Here is a 22147-nt window from a genome sequence, read left to right on the forward strand (position 1 = left end):
TCCTGGAAAACAGTGAGATCATGCAAGCATGTAAATTTTAAGTGCGACCTGGAGAAGAAGCAGCCACGCCAAATTAAAATGTATTCTCAGAGAAGAGCTCAGCAGCTCTCACACATCACACCGTTACCTTTGAAAGGTGGCCATCCTGACCTGGTGATGTAAGAGTGCTGTTTTAAAGTGGGAATCCATGTGCAGTTCTTTATGAATCTTAATGATATTATATCTTGTGCTACTATGGAAAGATTTACATATTTTTAGATTTTTTTAAACACACCAAAGAACAGTCAGAACTGGTCCGAAGCTGTGCCGGATGTGTTTTCTGAGTCAGCTGTTTTGGCGGTGCCGATAATAAACAACCTAACCTCATCTCTCCATTATCTGTCTCCACTCGGCAGGCTTACCAGTTAGCCAGAGGAAGAGTGTGGCCCATGATCATCATCCTCTGTCTCATTGCTGCCATTTTATCTGCTTTTCTGGACAACGTGACCACTATGATGCTTTTTACTCCCGTCACTATAAGGTGCCTTTTTTTTAATACATTCCACACACACACACACACACACACACACACACACACACACACACACACACACACACACACACACACACACACACACACACACATACTGCTGTCTACTTGGTTTGTGTGTGGCTGTCCTGCACAAAAGGTTAAAGGATCAATACCAACATCCTTTTCATATTTCTCTATTTACCCCACCCTTTGTAATCTAATCATGACTAAAGGGCTTTTCTGTCTGTCTGATTTTGTAGGTTGTGTGAGGTGCTTAATCTAGACCCCAGACATGTCCTGATTGCAGAAGTAATCTTCACCAACATTGGAGGGGCCGCCACAGCTGTCGGAGATCCGCCCAATGTGATTATAGTATCAAATCAGGACCTGCGCAGAGAAGTAGGCACCTTCACAGCTCGAATATACAGTAATCATCTAGCAAAGCAAAGACATTACTGATGTGTACAACACTGACAGGTAGATTTACTTGTTAGTACTGGCTGAAAAAAGGATTGAGGCTAAACATCTTGCAGGTGTTTGGTAAAAGTTTACACGATGCATATCACACTGGCTTGTGAACTCCTAATTTCAAATCTCACATTTTGCGTTTTTGGCTTCTTAGAGCCTGAAGTAACCATACTTAGCTTAGCCTCCCTGTCGTGTTCGGGTCAAATCTGACTTAAAACACTCAGAAATATTGTGTTTTACATCTGATTGCCTCAAGGCATCATGACATCCTCCACACTATGCACTTGAACATTGATGATCACCACAGGAAATGTCTACTCAACCTCCTCCATAAACTTAACGACCCCGTGAATGGCCCACTCAGTGACCAAATGAAAGACCCATTGAATGACCTACTGAATGACCCACTGAACTGAATTTGGGGGGGACCACAACTGGAGGGCTATGGGGTAGAAAGTTAAGTTATAAGCTCATGATTAAAAATGATGATTAATAATGGTTAAAAAATAATGACAAACCTTTTCTTTTATCATTATCAGTTTTTTAAAATTTTATTGAACAGCTGTTCTTTTTCCTTTATTTAAATCTGTTTTTCAAACCGGACCTTGTGAGGATTTCAGTCAGCAGGTAAAATCTCTGCACGGAGGAGGAAAAGCGTCTGTGTTACAGCATGAACAGACTGAATACTGAGGTTTTATAAACAGGCTTTGAGAATGTTTGCTAAAGTCAGTCATGATATTTAACTTGGTATTAGACTGTACAATAATTCAGTCTGAAGGGACAGAATTATTTTTTTTAATTGAATGTAACTTCGATCTACAGGAGATGATAATGAAAATAATATTTTTCAGTTGTGTACAGTTAGTGTTTCCTTAAAGGTTGCATGTTTTTTAAGCCTTCATATTTTCTCATACAAACTGAGGAATTAACAGCCTGATGCTGCATTTCCAGCACGCACACGCATGTACACTGTACATATAGACTTTTTCTTGTCCTGTGAGCAAATGTAATCATCTGTGTTTGCAGGGTTGTACATCTGCAATCTTTGTTTAGCACAATCTGTCCATGTATTTATACAGTCGTGAGTGGTGACCCTTGTTTACGTTGATGTTTAGGTGATGAATGGAGATGTGGTGGCAATGAATCCAATTTATATTTTTGCAGCAGCTATCATAAATCACAAGAATTAAAGATGTCAAGATGTCGGTGGGAAAAGAAGCTGCTACCTCCTCTTATTTCAGTGCAGCTGACCAGCGTTACAGGTTGATTTTATTTCTGTTCCTGGTCAAAGGTTTGCATTTACACATGTACAGTGTTTGTGTGAAAATCCATACAGCCATTTTCCCTTATTTTCTTACATGTAATCATTTGCAGCAGCTGTGACAGCTGTGTAGCATAACACCTTCTATTCGTTCACCTTCCTGTGACGTTTGTAGCAGTATAAGCTTACAGTGTGTTGGTAAAGCCATCTACATGTGATGTGACCCCAGCTTTGGGGTTAGTCTCTGATTAAACCTGTGAGGAAGACTGCCACTCCTGATGCAATAATGTGTGAAACCATGTAACACCCAGGTTTTTTTCCAGTGGTGGATGATGTGTTATAAAAGTGTTTTCAATCATCCCATCTCTGCTAATGTGTCAGGATATGCAGGATCTGCAGTCAACGGAAAACATTTTTAGTATCGGAAGCTTTCTGGTTTGCAGCCCTCTTTCAGTTTGAGTTCAACTAAATCATTTTAGTGGATAAAGTTCAGAATGAACAGCAGGATATCTGCTGGCTGCACCAGAAACCCCTCAAAAGTGGCTGTTACACTCTGCTTAGCCTCTGAGAGATCCACGGAGAGCCGGCTCCCTTCCTGTTAATCAAAATGAACCAGCAGTATTTGCAATGAGTCAGGCCTCAATGAATCAGAGTGCTTCTATTAAGTAGCCCACATTTTATTTTAGTTTTCAGGAATATAGCATATTGAATCGGTATTGATGATTGCTGTTACAATGAAGCTGATTTTGCTAATGAAATGCCAGCATCCTGCTTACGTATCCTGATCGGTGTAGTGAGGTTTTATGACAGGATGTTAGGAGTGTGGTTAAAGCAAAGCAGAAACCTCCACGTGTGTGGAAGTAGCAGCCTGTAGTGATGGACACCTGCGCCATGTAGCTGTTGATAGAAAACTCTCTGCTCCTTCCTGTTTTGTGAATGTTGTAACGTGGCTTGTGGTTGGATTATGTCCCTCATACTTACAGAAACAGTATTTCCTGCAATCAAAACCAGGTACAAAATCCAAAGTTAATTGTCTTAACCCTTGTTTTTACTTTTGTGGGCTCCATTTATTCTGGAAAGCCCAAGAAGTCAGAAAGTGGAACTTTTCCCATTTTTAGAAATTGGGAGTTCTCTACTACAGCACATTATAACTACTTTCTCCTTCTGCTTCCTCTGGATGCTCCCTTTAGGATCATTAGCCTCCATCTCATCCTAGCCTTCATTCATAAATCTTCTCTGTAGTCTTCCTTTTACCGTGTCCCTCCTTTGCACATGTTACACTATCTCATCCTTGCCTCTAACTTTTAGAAACATCCAATAACTTTCAGGTTCAGCTGTCCCTCTGATGTATGATCTTTTCCATCCTGGTCACTCCCAGTGAAAAGCTGCCACAGTCTGCAGTCCCAGTACTACACCAGTACTGCCTTGTCAAGTTGATCTGTATTCTATGATGATCCATGTTCTGGCTTAACTAAAATCCAGCCATTATTCATTACCTGAGCCTTTTGGAAACCCACTTAGACACAAGTTGTCATCTGTTGCACAAGTTTGGACAAAGCTGAAACAGCAGTGACAACATTTTACTAAGCTAATCAGAGCAGAGTGTCGCTGTCTGAAAAGGGCATTGACTTGCATGTTCCTCTCATAACCTTCACTCTTTGTATACTCAGAGGAGCATGATGCTAAATCTCTACAAGACATGACATTTTCACAACTGCTTGATGTGACATCTGTTCAGTGCATGTGACATTTTGGCCTTTGCCGACGCGAGCAATATGTGGTCTCCGGGTTACTGTAGCTCCTGTAGCGCCAGGTTTCCACAGCCCACTGTCCAGTTTGTCTTGGCTCCATTTCCCAGGTGACAGAACTGCAGGGTTACAGCCACGGCACACTCGTTCAGTCATGTCTGGCCCGCGATAAGCACAGCTTGTTTGTGCGTGCGCGGTCTGCTTACCCGTTAGTTAGTTTGCCTGTTGGCTTGTATGTGGCGAGGGGATTTTAGGGATCTGGAGATGGAAAGAAAGGCACATCCGTAAAGTGTGTATGCGTTTAGGTTCTGCTCCTCATCACAGTGTCCGTCTCTTTAGCTTGTTGCAATCCAAGGTACCATTGTGCATATGAAAACTCTGGTATCATTTCACAGAGGGACTTTCCTTGCCAATTGGATCCCCTCCAACCAGAATCGTTGACATTGGCTCTGAAATATGGACATACCGGGGTCGCAGTTTATGGCTGCAAACAGAAATACAATCACATCAACAAGTTTAAGTTTCTCTCTTTTTGGTCTTGTGACCGTCGCAAGCACATATTGTATTCATTAGGCTGCGGGCACACAACATTTTATTATTCTTCAGCTTTTAGTTTCATCGCTGAAACCGAGATTTTAACAGGAATTGTGAATTTTTTTCATAAACAGCAGGTTCATGCAAGCAGCTGTTCTCAGTCCACCAGGCTGCCCTGCAGGTCACTGCAGATGGAGAGCAGGTCTCCATGGGGGTGCGCATAAACCAGGATGTAGCCGGGATGTGCTACAAGTGACAAAATTAACTCTGTGATCCAAAGGGAATATGTGGAATAAATCTGCTGTTTAATAATTCAGACACTTCCACTCATGTTTAGTTGCATCACCCTTTTACTATTAACCAGTTTTATCACTGAATATCAGAAACGTGTTCTTTATACTGTGAAAGCATGTGAAATAAAGGCAGCGTGAGCTACTTGCAGTGTCTTTAAATGTTGCTCAATGAGAAACACCCAAGTGTTTATTTATATTTTGTTGTTTTTCTGTCACTTTAAGTTTCCTTACAACAGGGAGAGACCATTTGGAAAAAAAGAGGAAAATTTTATCCCAAAAATGTATTTTTTGGGAGTCACATGAGAGGACCATCAGTGAGCAGAATCCCAAATGAAGGCAGGAGATAGTGGCTAGAGGTGGTGGAGCAGATGGCTGATGGAGATAAAGAGTGAAATGCAGTGAGTGAGGTGGAGACGGGAAGGAGGAGGGTTGATCGGGGAACAGAGGCTGATGAGTGAAGTGAATCTGACAGCGTGGGAAACTGAAGCGACGAGGAAAATAGAGCAGCAGGAATTACAAAGGAGAGTGTAGACAGAACATGAAAGATCCCACCGATTTGTGTGCAATAATCAAATTCTGTGTCATTTCGCTCTTAAATCAAAAATTCCAGGTACGCTGTGCGGCTCATACTTACAGTTTGGAGTGTGAATGCACCTCCTGCTATCCTCAAGAGTTCAGTGCTCTCAAGGCCCTTTATATAGTAAGGAACATAGTCTGACATCATTATAATGCACTTGTGTGGGAGGACACTTTAGGTAGCTGCTTTCCTGAACTCTGAGTTTTCTTTCCTCAGAACACCACACGACTTTTTTCACACTGTGTCTCTCCATAAAAGTCCATCGCTGCATGCACACATTTTTTGCCTAAGCCCAGGCTCAGTTTGTCACGTTTGGGTGAAATTCGACCAGACGGCAAATGTCTAACACATTTTCATTATGTTTCCTACAGGGGATTGATTTTGCCAGTTTCACAGGCTACATGTTCCTCGGAATATGCCTCGTCCTTTTTACCTCATTTCCTTTCCTGCGGATGCTCTACTGGAACAAAAAACTTTACAACAAAGAGTCCATTGAAATAGTTGGTAAGTAGCACTGCTTTTTTCATAGACTGATACTCTAATCCTGTAGACTGCTGAGGGTGACACCTATACTCAAAAAATTCTAAGTAATATAATTACATGTAATTACATGTAATTTTGTAATTTTTTAAACACTGTAAGAAAGTTAACTTTCATGAATTCTGGCTCTAATGTTCTAATGTTTGCAGTAGAGTAAAAAAAGATGATAATACTTGTGGTGTCTTAGGGCGGAGCTTTGACTGACAAGATGCTACTCTACCAGCATCCCTCTGTTTCTCAGTCAGATCCACTGATTATGGTCAAACATGGTTTCAAACAATCAAAATGGTGATGTCACATGTCCTAGTTTAACATTTTTTCAGTTTAAAAAGTAGTTTTTTGGGTTAATTTATGTTTTTCTACATGAAAAATATTTTTTTAGATGGTTATTAAGCTGAGTGGACTCGAGTTATAAAAAATATAGTTACCTGCTGGATACAGCACAACCTGAAATCATTTGTGATGGTTTTTGAGTATTATTAAGAAGAGTATTAACTCCCAATAACATCTTTGCACATAATAGCTTCCCAATAAACCTTCTCAGGCACTGGCCTCACACAAACATAATTAACTCGGCATTACAGCCTCATCCCTCTAATTTCCACTTGAGATGCGTGCTGCCTTCAGTTTTCACTTTTTCAATTTCCACACTGTTCCACTCACACTGTTAGATATCTCTGCCATCTCCGATATTACATTTCTGGATCATATATTGCTGCAAAAAGATTCTGTGTGTGTGATGTAATAGTTCATGGTTGTGTGTGTGCGTGATTTTTTTAAATTTTATTATTTAAAGTAGGTTACTTAATTTGGAGAGGTCTGAAAAGGTCATGCTCAATGGAGCCTCTCCTGGAGGTTTGTTATTTAGGAACACAGGACAGAACTCCCTGTTCCTTTTTATACTAAAAACAAAAAACAAAAACATACAAAATAACCAAAAAAAGTACTGTGTTCGCCTTATTGAGAAGGGAGTGGAATTGTAAAATATTCATACTTTTTGCTGAAGAGTAGTCTTCAGAGCCGGGTGATACAGATTTCCACATCAGTCAAGGTTTAAAAAAAAAAAAATTTATAATTGGAACAAAGCCTGTGATCCAGTTCGACAGTCAAACCAAGCTGCCCATCATGCACGTGTAACATTCTTCAATCTCTTCACATCATATATAAAAGCCTCAGTGGCAGTGCTGCTGCCCTCCATCTCTGCCTGCTGCTTCGATCCATCCACCACCTCTGTCTTCAACGTTTTTACCTCAGTCGGGACCACTACAGTTGAAAGATGCTCATTTCCCTCTGCAGTCATTTATATGTGAAAAAGAAAGTTTTCCCGACTCTCTGCAGGTAAAGCCTTACTCTTTGAATAGGGAATAAGAGGGTAAGTCAGGTGCACTGATCATCAACAATGTGAACACCTCTGTAAAAACAAAAATTGTGCAGTTTTTTGCTCTTGAGTATTCAGGATTGTTGAACCCAAAATCTTCCGAGGAGTGGACGGTCCCAAGATCAGACCGTGCAATGCTCAGAGAAACTGGAAAAACCCCAAGCGTTAGCATGCTAAGTATTAAAGTTAACAAAAAGAAAACTAAAGCTGAATCTACAAGCTACTGTGAAACCTGTGAAAAACCTTTTCACATAACGGTATATTTGGTGATAGGGCTGTGGGACCCTTCCATGTGTACGCGTGAGCATGAAAGTGGGGAGTGCAGCAGTATAAAGGTTTGACATGAAGTGGGGTGAAGATGCGTTGCAAAGTGGCTTGCAGATGCTCTTCAAATGTAGGCAGGTTAAAGAAACTCTGAAAACACACCTGCACGGGATTCAGCGGTGGAAACATGAGCTCAGAGCCTCGATGCCAAAGTTTGGGCCTCTTGGTGAACAAAGTTTACAATCAATTTGATAAAACGAACTTTTTGACCTTTAAAATTCAAAAGTATTTGTGATGAAAACCTAACTCAGACATCATTTACTGGGGTAGAATGCCTTTATCTCCTTTTTCACCAGCTAACATCCCTCGAGGGTCTGGTGACTCACAGTGTGTCCGACACCACATGGCTCATGTGAGAAAACCCCTTTACTCTGATGTTTAGTTGCTCTGACTAGTTGGCAGTGAACAGACTCACTCATCCAGAGAGCAGCCTGATAGCGACACGGGACTCCTTTCTTTTCTATTAAAAAACTATTCATCTAATCTGGTGTACCACAGCCCTTTTATGTATCTTCTTAATTATCCAGCAACAGGAAAGAAAATGATTTGGCCATCCCTGAAGACTTGGAACAATGTTCAGAGAGAGAGAAAGGATGACAGACTGTGGTGGTTTGGAGCATGACTGTCCGCCATCATTCTGTCTTACTGTAGATCTGGCTTGTAAGACTCTGGGGAGATAGATAATAAGCATACAAAACAAAACACAACAACAACAATAAAAGAAAAAAGATATTTGTTTGAAACTGTTAAGAATTCTTCCGGAAACACAGTCACCTCCTATCATTGTTTACCCACACTATCAGACTTCCCCCCTCTGAGATGACCCCAGCATGGGATGATTGAAGCAGAGACCATGAGGCTGCTCAGTGGTCACCACAATCCTCACATTTAAGCTGTGAGCAACACCGACTGTTCGGAGCTGTTCTGTCACACTGAGCAGCGGGCAAACTAAAGCAAGCTTTTACCCATCACCACGGTGACCGTTCGATGCTGGCCTAAATCTGACCCCGTGGAGTTTCTTCTTCTTCTCCTGCCAGCCTGGTCTTGCTAAGAGTGCATGTGGCTGGATCAGCTCAAACCCCCCGCCACGGCTGGTAATTGTGCAGATTTGCTAACAGGAAATGTTTTTATTTCCTCTTTCCCCCTGCACTGCTTAGATCCTATTATGGTCACCTAGCAACCTTCCTGAAAAAGGATGGCACCTACTGATATCTACATAAGGGTCCCATATCCTCAGGCTGTATCTGTGTTTGAGCACTGGCGGTTCCTGGGTTGGTCAATGCACCCATCGCCAGGCTGCATTAGGCCCTCTGTGGGGGCTCACATATTGGGCATATTGACTGAAAACATCACCATGTTCTCTCAGCTGTAGAAGATATTACCAGACAAATATCCGTTATAAGCGTACTGCATTCTGCTGCTGAGCTTCATCACTGTAACTTTGAAGTCTGTGTGTCGTACATGCACTGAACAGGTGCCGTTCTCTCTTTGCCCTGCAGAACTCAAGCATGAGATCCTGGTTTGGAGGCAAACGGCTCAGCGCATAAACCCCGCCAGCCGAGAGGAGACAGCTGTGAAATGTCTTTTAATGCAAAAAGTCCTCAACCTGGAGAGTCTGCTGCGAAACATGATGAAGACCTTCCAAAGGTTAAAGAAAGCACAAGAACACAGAACATTAAGAATCACATTGTCTGTACTGTTAATGTCGTTTTTCAAAAGCCAACCTGCTGTATATTGCTTCGTACAGATCTTTTCACTAGATGCAGTTATCAGTACTAATCAATAATACATGATTTAACAAGAGAATTCATGGCTGGTGTGATTACTGAAAGCACACACTGCAAATACTTTGTGAACAAATTAATTTCGTAAGTCGGGGTTCCACTGTATAATAACAGGTGACAGAACACAAGAAGAACTCGATAGAACTCAATAAAAACTAAACAAAAGACCTGGGATGATGACACACGTCACTGACGCAACCTGGCTGGTGTACACATCGAGACCACCAAGAAAACAGATGAATAAGACTGACTTTGACCACAAGGGGCCGCTGTAGTAACAAAGGAAAAAGGAAAAGGCTCATTAAAGCCTAGAAATGTGACATAGCCACGATAGCACCGCGATGTGTGGTCGGTTACAAAGTAGCAATCATATAAAACTCTTGCATGCAATAGTAACACTGTAACTGCACGTTCCACTTCCACTGTTACAGTATTTTCTGCACTATAAGGCGCACTTAAAATCCTTAAATTTTCTCAAAAATTGACAATGGGCCTTATATTCCGGTGCACCTTATGTATGAATTCTGGTTGTGCTTACAGACCTCGAATGGATTTTATGTAGTACACGCCGCTCAGAAATCTGTCAAAAATGTTTTAGTCTGACTTTGGTAAGCTACGAAGCCACACCGCTTGATGGATTGTCGGAGCGTTATGGCTACTGTACTCAGGAGCCTCGTGGAGTAATCTGAGTCCAAACTCCATCCGCTTCAGGCCCCAAGTCAAACGAACACTACGGCATCACTGAGAGTTAAAAACTGTCTAAATTCTTTCATCTTTAATCAGCGTTGCTACTTTGCCAGGTGTAACAATTAAGTTTAACATCCAGGCATCCATGAAAACAGAATTTATTAAATTTAACTGAGTTAGAAGTTAGCAGGAAGTTAGCACGCTAGTTTCCACCTAAACATGATATTGCATGTTCTGACTGAGAGATTCCTGAAAAAATTAAAACGTACAGCTCTGCTATCACTTCCAACATGAATGAAGATAGAAAACTAAACAGCAGTGACGTTTGTAGCGTTACTGAAGCTGGGCTAGCTGGTATATAATGATGTGCTACGTGATCGCTAGCAACACAGCTATATTAGTATAATGAATTGAGTAAAGTTTGACTTATCTGACTGTTTTGTTTCGCTTAATGTGCCTTATAATCCGGTGCATCTTATGGTCCGAAAAATACGGCATTTGTTTTTACTTCTGAAATTAAGTATAAATCTAGAAGTGTGTCTCCCTAACGTCAGTGCATGTATGTTAGACCCATGACCCTGAAGCTCAGACTTCAGACTGCTCCTGGATCTGTGCAATATCAATATATCGGAAGAAAGTTAGCTAAAGGAAGGAGGAGCTTAAATATCTTTTTCAGACACTGGATGAACTAGGTGCTGCTCCAAATCCAAGCTCAAACAAATGAGGATTATTCCTAATTCTGAATCACACAAAGCTGTAAACTCTAGCAGCCCAACATTAGAAATATGGAGCTGGAGAAGAGCATAATAGGTCCCCTCTAATTATTTAAAACACAAGCATGGCACCAAGCATGACATGTTCAATTCAGTCCAGAAATAGTTTTTTTTTTTTTTCCTGTTCCTATTTTTCTGTGCCTGCTTTCCGGACCATCATAGCAATTACAGAAAATAAATACAAATTTTGAAGGGCAGGAAATGCAGAAATAAATCCTTCACACTACACAACGCTCAGCATACGGTTATAAACTGCTAAAAATAAGCACCCTGTTTCTATGAGATGATACTTTTTCCATTTTTTGTTTGTTTGTTTTTTGACACTGTGCATTCGCCTAATGTGAGATTTAAATGTTGTTGTGTCTGACAGACAAATTTCTCAGGAGGATAAGAACTGGGAGCAAAACATCCAAGAACTGCAGAAGAAGGTAGGCTTTGATTCTTCACCTCACACATTTTCCTCAATCACTGTGACTGGTGCATTGATGTAATCTCAGTAATGAAGTAGGTCTAGTCTTTGAAAGTTCGCTTAAGACAAATCCTGTCATTCTTCTGATAACATCAGCTTTTCCACCATTCACAAAAAATACATTTTCCTCCTACGCAGCACAGAATTACTGACAAAGTTCTGCTGGTGAAGTGTGTGTCCGTCCTTGGCGTTGTGATCTTCATGTTCTTTCTCAACTCCTTCGTTCCCAGCATTCATCTCGATCTTGGTAAGCCCCGCACTCTCTCATTATTGCACTGTTGTTACGGGCATCACTGGGTGGTTATGGGTTCCGTCATGTAATTATGAAACACAGCTTCCTCTGCCCTTGCAATTTAAAAGAGAGTAAATAATGGGTTGACTAGCAAATGAAACCAACAAATTACATGGCTACAAAGCTGCAATTAAGGCCACCGTGTTCCATCCCTCCACGAGCTTCTAAGCCTGTACTGATGAACAAAATTTCAGTAAAGCTGCAAAAGGCTGTCTTAAGACACTCAACCAAAATTTGGGGCAAAAATAGGCAGTGCAAAGTTTGACAAACCTCCACTAGATGTAACATATTGAAAAAGATATGTCAGAATCTCTATTTTGTTCAAGCTCCCATGTCATTTTTACAGAAAATCTCTCTCTTCTGATACATTTTGTAAAGCATCATACGATTTCGAAACACTCTTTGCTTACATTCAGAACCGTTCACCCCTGACTGATTCATCCTCATATACATATTTACTAAAGAGTAAAATACTTATCGCTTTGAAAGTCTAATTGCTGCTGTTGTGTTACATTTTGCATTCTGGAGCTATGCCACCTGTAAAACTTTTACTGTGCACTTTATTCTTGAGGGTCTACTGCAGAAGTGTTTATAGGTGGAAGTAAGTTAGCTGGTCACACTGGCTCCTCAGTGTGGCAAACTCCCTGTGGCATTTCGTTCAAAAGCAATTCATCATCTGCTTAGCAAATATTGCCTTTTTAAGCAGATATATGACTCTCATGGACTCTGCAGCAGAGGAGAAGCTGAAGGAACCAACAGCAGCACCTTTTTTTTTAATAGTCTGGGCAGAACCTGCAGACCACGCAGGAACCCTGAATCTGGGCTTTAAACTTTAAGTTTTATGAATCCATCAGATTCTGAGTAACTAGCATTCAAAACCCAGACACACACAGGAGGAGCTTGCTGTGGAAACTCCCCTCCACTGTTTCAGATGACTCATGAGTCAATGGCTGCTGAGCCACAGGGGAGAGCAGATTACCTATTAATCCAAAGGTTGGTGGTTTGATTCCTGGCTCCTCACAGTCTGGCGCAAGAAACTGAACCCTGTAATTGCTCATACATCCTTTGGAGTGTGTGTGTGATAGCGAACCATTATATTACTATTACATTATTATTTTGCTATTCTATCTAATTAAGTCATGAAGCCTAGTTTACGACCTTAACCCACTACAATCCTCAGTTTTTTCCCCCCAAATCTGAATCCTGATTTGTTGCGGTGCGGTCTCACTCCACCCCCAGCACCCCCCCCTCTGGCTTGGACTTTTATCCCTGCTCTCACAGTGAGCTGCTACCCACTGCCTCCCCTACAGCTAGATGAGGTGCTCTCTCCCTCATTCAAGTGGAAATCTCTGTCTCTGTAGCTCTCACTGCACCTCTTGAGCAGTGCCGGATAACCCGGGGTCCCAGTGGATCCACATGTTCAGGCATACTGCTGGAAATCAAATCCCTTTTTCTTTTCGGGCTTTCTCGATCCCTTTGAATTCTCTGTTTTTTAAAAACTCTCTCAGGTGTGTAATCACAGTCACAAGAGAAAGGTTCTGTTGCCCGGTGGGATTTTTCACTTTTCCAAAGCTTCTCCAAAGATCATTTCCTTCAATGCTGATAATAGGTCTGCAGGTCAGGGTTTGTGCTTGACTAACCAATGCGCCTGTTATATATTTGGATCAGGGTTAAGCAGTAACTACGACTTGCATCTATTCCATTCTGTTTCAGTATATTATAAAATGTTGATTAAACAACAGCGAGTGCTGGAAAGATTGTCTCTGCTGTTCCATAGATGCATAATTGCACATATGTCTCTGCTTCTCTTAATAGAGACAGCTTTGCATGTTTTTTCCTTAAAGCCAAAAACATAAAAAGCTGCTTTAAAAATTAAGTATTATTATTTTAGGTTTCCAGAAGAAATTTTAACCACTTACAGCTGTTTGTGTTAGGAGATTGCACAAAGGTACAGACGTGGTCCAGAATTTAGAATAAAATAAAATGATGAACCAAAGTCCAAGAAAACAGCTACAAAAGGTAAAAACAGAAACCAGGAAACAAGTAAAGAAAGCACATGAAAGGCAAGCAAATAATCCGACGAGATCAAAGGAAAAGACAAAATAATAAAAAGTTAGGATGCTGTGTAAAATATAGCTTAAAACCACACTTCAGTGATGCAAATCTGAAAGCATACAATCACAGATTAAAGTTAATGTGAGCTGGGCATTGATTTTGAAGTCACACGAGAAAACAAACCGATGACGTAAAACATAAAGTAACCCAAAGACAGATAAAGACAGAAAGAGGAGAGTACAGCACACCATGACTTTGCTCCTCAGTATCCAATATCTGCTGCAGCATGTAGAGTTAACATGAGATTATCACCAACAGGTTATCAAGTTCAACACAATCTCACAGCAGTTTGCGAAATAGTCATCTCTAATATTCTGATTCGTGCTGCTTGGCATGGATTACCACCTTTACTACCACTTCTTTGAAAGATCCAATTTACTTGGATGTCCGGGTTCTCCCCGAAGAGCCACAGACATGAAAAATGCTTCCTATCAAAAATACATTTAAAATCGTGCAATATTGCCAAAATCAGAAACACCCCATCTCAGAGTAACTAAAAGCTCCTGAACAGAGAGTAGAAAGAGCGACCGCATTTCCCCCATACTGGCTTCTCTTCACTGGCATCCTGTTAAGTCCAGAATTGAATTTAAAACCTTTCTCCTGGATAATCAGTTTCTGTCATATTTTAAAGATCCCATATTATCCTAACAGAGCATTTCTCTTAGACTGCAGGTTTATTTGTGCTTCTAGAGTTTGCGAATGGGAGGCAGAGCCTTCAGCTATCAGGTACCACTGCTGTGGAAACATCCCTTACTCAAATCAAATCAAATCAAATTCAAATTTTATTTGTCACGTACACAGTCATACACAGTACGATATGTAGTGAAATGCTTGGACAACTGCTCGTGACCTAAAGAAAACAAAAAAGGAAAAGGCTATGAATAAGATAGGAAATAAATATGAAAAATTAAAAAGGGTCAATTTAACTAGGAAGGAATAAAATATAAATTAAGGTTAAAAATGAAATAACTGTACAACACAAATTAGAATGAAGGGTAAATTTAACTGGGAAAGAATAAGATAAAATATATAAATTAAAGTTGAAAATAAAATAACTGTACAACAAAATACACAATACACAATATAGAACTATATAAGAATGTATGAAGAAATCTAAATATAAATAAATATATACACAATAACAGCAGCTGTACAAGTATTAACCGGAAATGAAGAATATAGTGACCAGTGTTGTGCAAAAACAATGTCCAGAAAGTCCAGTGTGTGTGTAAGAACCATATGTGTGGGTCAGTACTGTGTGGTGGTGTGATTGAGAGACCGTATCGCCTGCGGGAAGAAGCTCCTCCTCAGTCTCTCTGTGTTGGTCTTCAGGGAGCGGAATCGCTTTCCTGACCTCAGCAGAGAGAACAGTCTGTTGTTGGGATGGCTGAGGTCCTTCACGATCTTCCTGGCCTTGGTCCAGCACCGCCTGCTGTAGATTGAGTGCAGGTCAGGGAGCTCGGAGCGGATGGTGCGCTCAGCTGACCGCACAACCCTCTGTAGAGCTCGTCTGGCCTGCATGGTGCTGTTCCCGAACCAGGTTAAGATGTTTCCCGCCAGGATGCTCTCTATGGTGCACGAGTAAAAGTTCCTGAGCACCTTGGAGGGCAGTTGGAAATCTCTCAAGCGTCTGAGGTGGTAGAGACGCTGACGGGCCTTTTTCACCACCGTGTTGATGTGACAGGACCATGACAGGTCCTGCGTGATGTGAACTCCGAGGTATTTGAAGCTGTCCACTCTCTCCACTGGGCACTCGTTGATGACGGGGGTCTGGTAGTTCCTCTCCTGCTTAGTGCTGAAGTCCACTATCAGCTCCTTTGTCTTACTGACGTTTAGAAGGAGGTTGTTCCTCTGGCACCAGTTCTCCAGATTCCTAATCTCCTTCAGGTAGGCCGTCTCGTTGTTATCAGAGATCAGGCCCACCACGACGGTGTCGTCAGCAAACTTGATGATGGTGGTGGAGCTGGTAGTGGCCACACAGTCATATGTGTACAAAGAGTACAGCAGGGGGCTCAGAACACACCCCTGGGGGGCTCCAGTGCTGAGAGTGGTGGAGGCTGAGACATGTCCGCCCATCCTTACTGCCTGTGGTCTGCCAGTTAGGAAGTTGGAGATCCACTGACACATAGATGAGCTGAGTCCCAGATGCTGTCACGGGTAATGGGGGAAATACAGACTCAGTCGCGGAGCTCTGGATGCGAAGCAAACAGTGCGTTTATTTACAGTGCTCAAAAACAGTCACAAAGCGAAGTACAAAAATCCAACGGTGATCATCTCCAAATTCCCAGTGGTGTGCAGGTGAGTCTCCCAAGTGATTATCTGAGTGTGTTTCTCCTCCGAGGGCTTAATCCAGCGGACTCCTTCTCTCCAACCTTCTGCTCCGTATCACTTCCTCCTATAAACAAGTGACGACAGCTACAGGTGAGAAGGGTAGCCGGCTAAGGCTATGTTAAAAGTAAGAAAACACTCTTTACTACCGAGCCTCCAGTACAATCCAGCGTCGACTGCCATCCGGACACATAGTTAAGTACCTCAGTCCACAACGAGGATGATCAGTGACAGCTGGATGGCAAATTAGGTGCAGGTGTGTCAGCCACTGGGTGGAGGAGGAGAGAGAGAGAAGCACACACATACACACACAGACAGGTCGCTCCGGGAAGGACCGTCCGACCATGACAGTACCCCCCCTCTAACGGGAGCCCCCGGGCGACCCACGAAACTTGTCAGGGTGCCGACGGCGGAACTCTCTCACCATAGCGTGGTCGAGAACCGCAGACCGCGGCACCCAGGAATGCTCTTCCGGACCGTACCCCGCCCAATCCACCAAAAACTGGAAGCCCCTACCACGGCGCCTGGCATCCATTATGCGAGTAATGGAATACGCCGGAGCGCCAGCGATATCCAGGGCGGGTGGCGGGGGCCCGGGAGGCGGGCACAACGGGCTGGTCCGGACCGGCCTAATTTGAGAAACATGAAACACGTCGTGTACCTTCATGTTGCGCGGGAGGGCCAGTCAGACAGTCACTGGATTCAGGATGGCTTGCACAGAAAAGGGTCCAAGGAACCGGGGAGCCAGCTTCTTGGACTCAGTCCGCAGAGTGATGTTCTTAGAGGAAAGCCACACCTGCTGGCCCACCCGATAGGCCGGTGTAGGGACGCGGCGGTGGTCAGCCAGTCTCTTGTTTTGAGTGCTCGTACGCAGCAGTGCCGCTCGAGTTGCCCGCCAGATCCGTCGACAGCGCCTCATGTGATGTTGCACGGAAGGCACGGCCACCTCTCCCTCCGTGATGCAGAGGAGCGGGGGTTGATACCCCAGGGACGCCTCGAAGGGAGAGACACCCGTAGCGGCCGACGTGCTAGAGTTATGGGCGTATTCGGCCCACGCCAACTGCTCACTCCATGACGACTGGTTGGAGGAAACGACGCAGCGCAGCATGGCCTCCAGCTCCTGGTTCGCTCGCTCAGTCTGCCCATTAGTCTGCGGGTGGAACCCAGAGGACAGGCTGACCTGGACCCCCAGCTCGGTACAAAACATCTTCCATACCCGCGAGGTGAACTGGGGCCCACGGTCAGAAACAATGTCCAGAGGAATGCCGTGAAGGCGGAAAACATGTTGGGTCAAGAGCTGGGCAGTCTCTAGAGCGGTGGGAAGTTTGGTAAGGGCAACAAAATGGGCAGCCTTAGAAAAACGGTCAACGATGGTGAGTATAACAGTTTTACCAGAGGACGGAGGGAGGCCAGTGATGAAGTCCAGAGCGACGTGCGACCACGGCCGGCTGGGGACAGGCAGTGGTCTGAGGAGTCCCGGTGGAAGGGAGTTGGACGTCTTATTTCGGGCGCACACAGGACATGCGGCCACATACTCCCGGACGTCCTGAGAGAGAGAGGGCCACCAAAACAGCCTTTGTAAGAAGGTGACAGTTCGGTTCCTGCCCGGATGGCAGGTAAACCGTGCGGTGTGTGCCCAGTGGATGACCTTACCCCTGACCGCTGAGGGAACGTACAATCTACCTGCTGGACCGGTGCCGGGGTCGGGTTCTTGTCGCTGAGCATCTTGGACCACCCTTTCTATCTCCCAGGTGAGGGTTCCCACGATGCATGAGGCTGGCAGAATGGGTTTCTCCTTCTCCTCAGGGTCCGTGTCTGGCGCGAACTGGCGCGACAAGGCGTCTGGCTTCGTATTCCGGGACCCGGGCCTGTAGGTGATGGTTAGGTTAAACCGTGCAAAAAACAGTGCCCACCTGGCCTGTCGGGCATTCAGGCGCTTAGCCGCTTGGAGGTAGGCGAGGTTCTTGTGGTCCGTCCACACGATAACAGGATGTTCGCTCCCCTCCAACCAGTGCCGCCACTCCTCCAGCGCCAACTTGATGGCAAGAAGCTCCCGGTCGCCCACGTCATAATTCCTTTCAGCCTGAGTGAGCCGACGGGAGAAAAAGGCACAGGGGTGTAATTTACCTGCCTTGCGCTGAGAGAGAACCGCCCCAACTCCAGAATCAGAAGCGTCCACCTCCACCACGAACGGCAGGGCGAGGTCAGCCTGGGCCAGGATGGGGGCCGAGGCAAACAAGCTCTTGAGACGGTCGAATGCTTGCTGAGCCGCTGGAGACCACTGGTACGGCTGTTTGGGCGACGTGAGTTGGGTAAGAGGCAATGCCACCTTACCGAAGTCCCGGATGAAGCGTCTGTAGAAGTTGCTGAATCCCAGAAAACTTTGCAACTTCTTCCGAGTGCCGGGCACAGGCCACTCCAACACAGCTTTGACCTTAGCCGGGTCTGCTCGCAACCGGCCCTGTTCAATGATGAAACCCAGAAAAGAGACAGTTGAGGCATGAAACTCACATTTCTCCGCTTTACAAAACAGCCGATTCTCCAGCAGGCGGTGCAACACCAGTCTCACATGCTTAACATGCTCAGCTCTGGACCTGGAGAAAATCAGAATGTCATCAAGGTAAACGAACACGAAGTGGTTTAAAAAATCTCGTAGGACGTCATTTACCAGGGCTTGGAAAATGGCTGGGGCGTTAGTGAGTCCGAACGGCATTACCAGGTACTCGAAGTGGCCCAGATGGGTGTTGAAGGCCGTCTTCCACTCGTCCCCCTCGCGGATGCGGACCAGGTGATAAGCATTGCGGAGATCAAGTTTGGTGAAATGGGTGGCTCCTTGAAGGAGTTCAAAAGCTGAGGTGAGCAGAAGTAGAGGATATTTGTTTTTGATAGTGATCTTGTTCAGTCCCCGATAGTCAATGCAGGGGCGTAGGGACGCATCTTTCTTTTTAACAAAAAAGAAGCCTGCACCCAAGGGAGAGGTGGAGGGACGGATGATGCCTGCTGCCAGGGAGTCTGTGATGTAGCGCTCCATAGACTCGCGCTCAGGTTTCGAGATACTGTAGAGTCGGCTAGTGGGCAAGGGGGCGCCTGAGAGCAAATCAATCCCGCAGTCGTACGGACGATGGGGGGGCAGCGATTGGGCCCCGTCTTTGCTAAAGACTCGACCTAGATCATGATATTCGGCTGGCACGGTTGACAAGTCGAGGCGAGAGGGCGGCCCCGCAAGATCGTCTGACATGCAACCCGGCACAGCAGAGCGTAAACACTGCTCATGGCAACGGGTGCTCCACCCTACGATACATCCCTTGGCCCAATCAATCTGTGGATTGTGTCGCTGGAGCCAGGGGAATCCCAAAACTAAGGGTGTGTCAGGTGCCTTGAAGAGAAACAGGAACATCTGTTCAGTGTGGTTGCCGGAGAGAGTGAGTGTGATTTCTTGAGTGCGGTGAGTGACAGCGGCTAAAGGCCTGCCATTAAGCGCTGACACCTGGAGTGTTTCCGGGAGAGGAACAACAGGCAAACCCATCTTGTGGGCCAAAGCCTCATCCAAAAAACTTTGTTCAGCTCCTGAGTCTATTAGTGCATCACAAGAATGGGTGCGGGAAAGAAACCATAATTTAGCAGGGCAGCTGAGGTGGAGGAATGTATTCACCGGCGCACCCGTCAGTATCCCCACCTTTACTGACGGGCTGAGTCTTTTAGCCGTGAGGGACAGGAGTCCGCGAAATGCCCCTTCTTCCCGCACACAAAACACTCACCCACCAGTTGTCTTCTGCTCCGGGTGAATTTAGTCCGTCCGAGCTGCATGGGTTGCTCCTCGTCAGCAGGTGAGTCCGTTCCCTCCTCTCTCCACTTGAGAGAGGGGAGTCCAGTCGAAACTCCTACGACCCCTACTGACCGTCGCCCATCTCCAGTCCGCCTGCCAAACTCCCGCATATGGTCGTCTAGACTGATACACATGTTAACCAGGGCACTTAACGATTTAGGAAGCTCTTTAGTGGCCAACTCACGTTTGACATTCTCGTTTAAGCTGTTTAGGAATGCTCCTCGGAGCGCCTTTTCCTCCCAACCCGTCTCCTCGGCCAGGATCCAAAAGTCCACGGAGAAGTCTGCCACGCTTCGCCGGCCCTGCTTTAAAGTAAACATGCGATGAGCAGCACTGTCAGGGTTAGAGCCTTTGTCAAACACACACCGAAATTTGCTCAAAAAAATCACTATATGAGATGGAGGATTGGGCGCTCAGGACTGCTTGAGCCCAGAGTAGCGCTCGTCCGGTCATGAGCTCCACCATGAGGGTGATCTTGGCGATATCAGAGGCATAAGCTCGAGTCTGCTGCCTAAAAATCAGAGAGCATTGAGCCAAAAACCCCCGGCTCTTGTCCAACTCTCCACTGAATTTTTCAGGTATAGGGAACGTGTGTTCTCGCTGAGGCGGAGGCGGAGATGGGGGAAGGGGACAGGCCGCCGCTATATTTAGAAGCTCCACTGGTGGTTGTGGTGGTGTACTGGGCTCTGGTGGTTGAATGGGTGCCCTAGGTGTAGCAAGCAACATACCTTTCAGTTCAGATACCACCTGTAGTAGCGCGGACTGCTCCCTGGCCACATGCTGCAGCATCTCTTCATGCCGCTCCAACCGTTCAGCTTGAAGCGCGAGCTCGCGCTGGACGGGGGTTGAGTCCGCTGAGTCCATAGCTGGCTGGATTGTTCTGTCACGGGTAATGGGGGAAATACAGACTCAGTCGCGGAGCTCTGGATGCGAAGCAAACAGTGCGTTTATTTACAGTGCTCAAAAACAGTCACAAAGCGAAGTACAAAAATCCAACGGTGATCATCTCCAAATTCCCAGTGGTGTGCAGGTGAGTCTCCCAAGTGATTATCTGAGTGTGTTTCTCCTCCGAGGGCTTAATCCAGCGGACTCCTTCTCTCCAACCTTCTGCTCCGTATCACTTCCTCCTATAAACAAGTGACGACAGCTACAGGTGAGAAGGGTAGCCGGCTAAGGCTATGTTAAAAGTAAGAAAACACTCTTTACTACCGAGCCTCCAGTACAATCCAGCGTCGACTGCCATCCGGACACATAGTTAAGTACCTCAGTCCACAACGAGGATGATCAGTGACAGCTGGACGGCAAATTAGGTGCAGGTGTGTCAGCCACTGGGTGGAGGAGGAGAGAGAGAGAAGCACACACATACACACACAGACAGGTCGCTCCGGGAAGGACCGTCCGACCATGACAGATGCTCCAGCTTGGTGGTGAGTGTGGAGGGAATTATGGTGTTAAATGCAGAGCTGTAGTCTATGAAGAGCATTTTAACATAATTCCCCCTTCTAGTGTCCAAGTGAGTGAGTGATGTGTGGAGGAGATGAGAGAGCGAACTGTAGTGGGTCCAGTGTGTCTGGTAGTGAAGAAATGATGAAGTCTCTGACCAGGCGTTCAAAGCACTTCATCACTACTGAGGTGAGGGCTACAGGGCGATAGTCATTGAGAGAAGCAGGGTGGGGTTTCTTCGGGACAGGAACAATGATGGACTCTTTGAAGCATGTGGGGATCACCGACTGAGATAAAGAGATGTTGAATATCTCAGTGAACACAGGAGCTAGCTGGTATGCGCAGTCTCTTAGGATACGACCTGGGATGCCGTCTGGTCCTGCTGCTTTCCTGGTGTTCACTCTTTTGAAGGCTCTCCTTACTTCATGCTCGGAGATGACGAGCACGTTTCCGGTGCTGGCAGTATCTTCCTGTCTGCAGCCGCTACCGCCGCTAACACTAGCATTGTTGGAGACCTTAGCTGCAGCCTCGAAGCGAGCATAGAAAGTGTTCAGCTCGTCTGCCAGAGTCACGGCCGCGTTCGTCATACCGGTTGTTGGTGCTTTATAGTCCGTTATTGTCCTTAGTCCCCGCCACAGGCTCCTAGAGTCACTCTGTTGGAGTTGTGACTCTAGTTTCCTCCCGTAGCGCTGCTTCGCCTCTTTTACCGCCCTCCGCACGTTATATGACGCGGCTTTGTACGGGTCCATGTCCCCCGTTGTGAGTCCCGTGTTGTAGGCAGCGGTGCGGGATCTCA

The 22147-nt window shown here is 45.2% G+C and overlaps 1 protein-coding gene across 2 annotated transcripts in view; it reads left to right on the forward strand.

Moving 5' to 3' along the window:
* oca2 (oculocutaneous albinism II) overlaps positions 1 to 22147 on the forward strand; it is a 67977-nt gene that overhangs the window by 24994 nt on the left and 20836 nt on the right. For both annotated transcript variants that reach the window (XM_085265334.1, XM_085265335.1), the window contains exons 13-18: positions 396 to 520; positions 772 to 910; positions 5764 to 5896; positions 9134 to 9281; positions 11249 to 11306; positions 11486 to 11594. In XM_085265334.1, the coding sequence (XP_085121460.1) occupies positions 396 to 520; positions 772 to 910; positions 5764 to 5896; positions 9134 to 9281; positions 11249 to 11306; positions 11486 to 11594 (712 nt within the window). The remainder of the gene's footprint in view (positions 1 to 395; positions 521 to 771; positions 911 to 5763; positions 5897 to 9133; positions 9282 to 11248; positions 11307 to 11485; positions 11595 to 22147) is intronic.

This window comes from Mchenga conophoros, linkage group LG23, assembly GCF_057382185.1.
Source record: "Mchenga conophoros isolate Kocher_MC1m ecotype Shallow Benthic linkage group LG23, M_conophoros_male_GT1.1, whole genome shotgun sequence".
NCBI lineage: Eukaryota > Metazoa > Chordata > Actinopteri > Cichliformes > Cichlidae > Mchenga > Mchenga conophoros.